Raw genomic sequence first — 6,000 nt, forward strand, 5'->3', positions numbered from 1 at the left:
GCGCAGTGTGACAGCAGTGTGTTTCAGTCCTTCTCTGGTGGTTTGTAATTTGACTGTACCTGCATTCTAAATGTGTTCACATTGTTTCTCAGAATCTGGACAGCAGATCAGTTTAAATTTATTTGATTGACGCGAGTGTTGTTTGTCGTGTTCACATGTCTCAGAGCACCAGCAAGCAAACCTCGAAAGTCTTGCCTCTTGACTGATTGAAAAACGGAACCGAATGAAGTTGAAGTTAGAAAATTGGAATTAAAATATTAAATACAACTTGTGTAAACCATTCACCTGTATTCAGGCATCAAATCTATTTAAAAAAACAACAAAAGTCTTTGAGGTCATACCCACAAGTACAGTATATATGCATAAACAAGTGGTAGGGTTGATTCTTCATTCTCCTGAGTTTCCCAGCAGCTGCTTTCTTACTGGTAGATCCTTAATTCAAGAAATATGATAAAAAAAAAAAAAAAAACTTCAACTCATTTAAACTGAACTGCCTTCAGTTTAAATGATCTTAAGATTTTTTTTTCCAACTGTTTCTCATGTGCCCCTGAGATTATTTATACTGAAATAAGTGAATCTGTAGGGGGAAAAAATAGTGTTTCTGAAATTCTTAATTGACAAAAATGATACAGATGATGGTAAATGCTAACCCTCTGGTGTAAACATGAATTAGCTTGAATAGGATATGAAACGATACACCCACAGTGAGAAACCTCATTGAACTAACTATTTGTCTTTTTTTTTTTTTTTTAATCAACGTATAGATTAAGCAGCTCTCATGAAATGAACTCTAATCTGGTGACATTGTCAACACTGTAACATGCTGCTTTGTTTTCCCATTGGTGATTCTGGTGCTGTTTGCCGTCTCTTCGTGGATGTGCCGACCCCACACAACAAACACCCGGAACTGATGACTAAACCCCCCCTTTTTTTTTTCCTGTAACATGCCAGCGTTTCTCTTGGGGGAAGGGGGGGGGGGGTAGTTAAGTAGACATACTCTGGCTTGTGGCTCTGACAGATTGGGAGCTTCAGCTAAAGCTGCAGTGAGCGACTGGCACATTTCTTGCCGCGGTGAAGGCTTCCCCTGGGGGGGGGGTTACGGGTCGCTAAACCCACGCCGCCGCTCCATTGTTCACACCCTCCTCTTTCTTTCCAGTCGCCCGACGCAGCTGACGACCTGCAGTTCATCGAGGACGGCCCCGGTAGCCAAGGTACGTGTGACTCCAGAACACTTCACAAGCTTGAACGAAAAGAGAGAAACTGAGTGACCCCCCATCACCTCATCCTCTTGTATCCCCTTGTGATTCAGGTGACTACTTGGGATAGGCAGCTCCTTTTGGTAGGATACTGTGTGCATGTGTTTGTCGCTACGTGTGAGGAGAGTGTGTCAATGTTTGCTAGTTTACCCTCTAACCTTTTTAGCTGAATGGCGTGGCGGCCGAATTCGGATGGGGGGGGGCGATGGGCGCGTCTGTGTGGGTGTGTTTCACCGTCTGCTGCTCACCAGATAGAAAGCAGCTGTTGATTAACATCAAACTGGAGGAGACTTTTTGTTTTATTTATTTATTTTTAATTTTAGTCTCCACAGTCCAGACCTTGCATGGATGTGTGTTAACGCTCCTGCAGGTCACTGCAGATGCACTGTGTGTGTGTTTTATGCACTTTTGTAACCTCAACTTGTAAGATTGGACAATGAACCTAGAATGAAACGGCTCCTTCATTTTGGACACACGGTTTTCCTGACTTATATTTGTCATAAGATCTTGTCATGTCATGTATATATACATATATATATATATATGTTGACGTGTTGACTCACGAGCACTGTTATGGCCTGTTTTTCTATCTTACGTGATTATTCACCCCCTGGCTGGACGACCAGGTCATAGTGCATTCTTCTTGACCAAAGATGCATTTAAAGTGACTTCACAGAAAGTAAAGGGTTTTTGGTGGAAACTCTTTGAGCGCTTCAGTCTCGCCACTTTTTGTGCTGTTGCTGTGAATGTGGGTTCGTCTCTCGCAGGTTTATGGGATCCGTGTACTCGCTCGTCAATTCCCCCGCGCAGGGATTCCCTCTGTCCCGCTCTCCACAGCTGATGTCGTCCAGTAAAAAAAGATCCGTTTCTGACATCGCCTGTCGTTGGTTTGTTTGTTTGTTTTGTTTTTCCCAGGGCCCGCTGTGAGCGCCGAGGCGGAGGTTCCCACCCCGCTGTCCGCCACCTCTGCCCTGGAGGAGATGGCCATGTACAGCAACAAGCGCAAATTGAGGCAGGGCCGCCGCAGCCTGGAAACCGCCGTGCCCACGTAACACCTCACTGAGGGAGGAGAACCGAACACAGGATGCGAACACACACACACTCTCACACACACTCTCCATGCACTGTGGAACACTGGCACCACCCGGCAGCATCCACAGGAGGCGCACACTTACCTAAAACACTAAACATCCCAAGAGTTAGATTCACTCGCTCATAACGCCGTGTAACCACTGCAGAGACTCTGAAAGCTGCCACACGTAGACGCTCGCTTGCATTTCCCGCGCGGCAGCCTCGCCTCGGCCGTCCGCGGACGAGTCGGCGAGCGGCTCCACACTTCCTCCCGGGCAAGAACGAGCTCGCATGATTAGTTAGGATCTCTTACTTACAGACCATCCTTTAAAATTTCAACATTTCATTTTGCCAGTAGACTTGGATCTATTTTAAATTTAGGTTGGGTTTTGTTTTTTTTGTTTTTTTTCTTCTTTTCTTTCTGTTTCGTTTGTTGTTTTTGTTGTTTTTTTCTAACTTTTATGCGCCTTCTGTGATTTTTGCTGTTTAAAAAAAAAAAGAAAGAAAGAAAAAAGATACTGGAAGACAAAAGAAATGGGTCATAGTTAAACTAACTGGTTGATATTTTAGCCTGTAACATGTCTTATGTTTCTTCTGGCTTGGGCGCACAGGAGTGTATATAATTGCGGAGAGAACATCCTGCTACCTTCATAGACACAAATTGTGGCGATTGTTTAAAAAAAAAAAGAGAGAGAGAGAGAGAAAAAAGGAGTACATATCATTTTTCTTTTTCTTTGCACTGCCACTGATCAGCTTTTTAACAACGTATATCTTTAATTTATTGTTTTTATTATCTTACAACAAACTAATTTCAATTAATCAGTCAGGCCTCTTGTGTTTTTAGACAACAACTGTCTATTTATCCTTAAGACTAAATTTCCATTGATCCAGCTATAAGTTGCATATCACATTATTTTATATAGTTGTTTTTTTTCTTTCTTTAATCCAGGGGCTTTTTAGGCATGTGTATCCAGCTGCCTTTAAAAAAAAGAAAAAAAAGCCTAACTGTTGCATGTAATTTTTTTTTAAAACACAGCAACAGTCTCTCTCGTCTCAGCAGACTTTAAAAAAAAAAAAATCTCGATTTAGGAATTGTGTTACATTCCCCGGTAGAAACTACAACTACACTGGAGGCAGGAGCGTCGAGCAGGGATTCCACGGTCGCCGGCGTCTGTTTTTTTGGGAACATGCATTTTAGCATCACTTATTGGATGAATGGTACTTACCCCCCCCCCACCCCCGCCCCATTCTGGGGTTGTATTTTTTTAATCAGTCAATGTGAAGCATATACTTTTTAACCCTTGCGCCACAAGGGAGCTCAGCCACAGTGACGTGAAGGTAGCAGGTGTTTTATTTTTGTCTATGGTTAATTTAAATCTGATGCCACTGAAAATCATTTATTGCCGTGTGAATAATGTACAAATACTGAACGGAAACAATTTTTTTTTTTTTGGGGTGGGGGGTAGAAACTGAGCCAGTCTTGACATACAAGTGTCCCCCGACTGCTGATGCGCTCTCGTCATGGGTTCAGACTGGCTCGGTGCCAGGACGCGCTCTGCATGTTGTTCCAGTGGGAGAGAACCATGGGAGGAGGAAGAACCTGTTTTGGGGCATGGGGGGGGGGTTTCCCCTTTCGACACGTTGATCTCGTTCAGACATTCAGCTCACGATTTGACTCGCTTGTCGGCGTACGTACCCGACGGGTATACTTCTCGCAGAATCACAGCATCGTAGCATCTGTGTTAATTTAATGTTTGGTCTTTCTAATTCTAGCTTTCCATGTTGCTCTCACTGACTGAAATTCAGTTTGATAACATCTGCAATGGCTGATATCTGTTTGTTTTTTTTTACTTTTGGTAGGTAAATCTTCTTTTGTTTTTCTTTTTTTTTCCAGATGGGTTTCACTACATAACTGATGCAGTGTTTTAAGTTTCTGTGTTAATTCTTTTGTCCTGAGTTTGGGGGCTTTTACTTGCAAATAGGTCAGAGGGAAAGGGTCAGAGGTCCTAGGGTCAAGGGTTATAGCTCACACAAGACTGTAACTAGTGAATTTGTACAACCAAAGAAGTCTATTTTGTGGTTCAGGAATAATAAATTTTACTTTTCATTTAAGAAGCTGATTTACAGTGTAATGTCTTTCCTGCTTGATTCACATCTAACACACACACACACATGCACACACACTGAAGACGAACTAAACAACCAGCACCCGGAGCCCGGTGATATTAAAGCTGATGACGTTGAGTGTACGTGAGCTTACGTCTCTTGGGGGAACCGGACGGAGTCTCTTCATGACGAGTTCTTCTGCTGAGGGATAAGAGATTTCACCCGACTGTTCCTCTGCACACAAAATAAAATGTATATTGTTAAAACCTCTGTTTTTACCTTTGATTTTTTTTTTTTTTTTTGTTCTGCCAAATGGAAACAAACAGTTCATTTCTGCAGTTCAGTCCTCAATAGGACTCCGACGACCCGGTCATCATGTAGGTTCTCCCTGCACCCGTTTGCCCAAAGCAAATCACCGTACCTGACAGAAACACACATTCAATTGGAAAGCAGGTAATACCCCCAGAAGAAAACCACCAGTTGAAGAAAAGCTACCGTAGCAGCCGGCGAGTGCTCTGAGCATCACGCGTCTGCACTCTCGGCTGTACTCGTCCTCCTGAGACACATTCTGCAGGACGCCGGCCAGCTGAAACGACGAAAGATGACTTCCTGGAGTTTTTCCTTTGACAGATGATCACTGACCGTGTGAGAGAGATGCAGTATGTTGTATGACGTATACAATGTGGTGTTGTGATTGGGAAATATGCAGCTTTATTCGCTGACCTAGAACATAAATATATGCCAACTTATCTGGAAGCACTGATCTGTGGACTATCCTCCACAACACTGCATCCACTTGTACTTGCGCTTCAGCAGGTTCATAAAGGTTCGACTACAGTTCAAATGCATGCATGTTGACCTGAACTTCCTGGACAAACCATTCAGGGTCAGATTAGGATAAAGCAGTATTAAAAAAACAAATGGAAGTTCACTGATTGGTCTACGATATGTGACTTGTAAATGAACAAATCTGCACACGTCAAACGGAAAAGAAAAACATGTTAGTTTAGGAATACCCTTGAACTGAACTATCAGCAGAGGGTAAAGAGAAGTGAAAGTTGGTTCTTGAGTTGCTTACAGTGCATCAATTGCAAGTGAAAATTACAAAAGTACTCTCATAAAAAAAACTAGTTAGCTACTTTTTAACGTAAACAGAAAGGGTCTTTCGAACATATCTGATTATTAAATAAAAACTATGACTCAAAAATAATAAATTATGGTCATTTGTTTTGACATTTTGTAAAAGTAAAAATAATATTAAAAGTCATCAGATGTAGAAATATATTAACACGAAAGAAGTGTGGTGGAAATTCAACTTAATTTCCACGAGGTTTTCGGGATGAAATGATTGTCTGTCAGCGGTGCCATGGCAACCAACTGAGCGTTGCGCCGCCGCGCCGTTTACCTGACTCGAATGAGAATCATCAATATGGAATAGAAACTAGTTTAAAATTATTTAGAGTGAACTTAAGTGATGTGAGGTGTTGAAACAGGCTGCGGGGGAAATTCCTCACAGTGTTGCCCTCCACAGAATAGAATATTAATAATTAAATTAGCAAATGAATGT

General features: G+C 42.2%; 1 protein-coding gene across 1 annotated transcript in view; it reads left to right on the top strand.

Annotated features, from left to right (window-relative positions):
* The window catches only part of scrib (scribble planar cell polarity protein), a 67,318-nt gene extending 62,684 nt beyond the window's left edge, over window positions 1-4,634 (top strand). Inside the window, exons 42-43 of the mRNA XM_080514829.1 lie at window positions 1,157-1,211; window positions 2,133-4,634. Of these exons, the coding sequence (XP_080370955.1) occupies window positions 1,157-1,211; window positions 2,133-2,308 (231 nt within the window). The 3' untranslated portion in view covers window positions 2,309-4,634. The remainder of the gene's footprint in view (window positions 1-1,156; window positions 1,212-2,132) is intronic.
* The last annotated feature ends 1,366 nt before the right edge of the window (window positions 4,635-6,000 follow it).

This window comes from Blennius ocellaris (assembly GCF_963422515.1).
Source record: "Blennius ocellaris genome assembly, chromosome: 19".
Lineage (NCBI taxonomy): Eukaryota > Metazoa > Chordata > Actinopteri > Blenniiformes > Blenniidae > Blennius > Blennius ocellaris.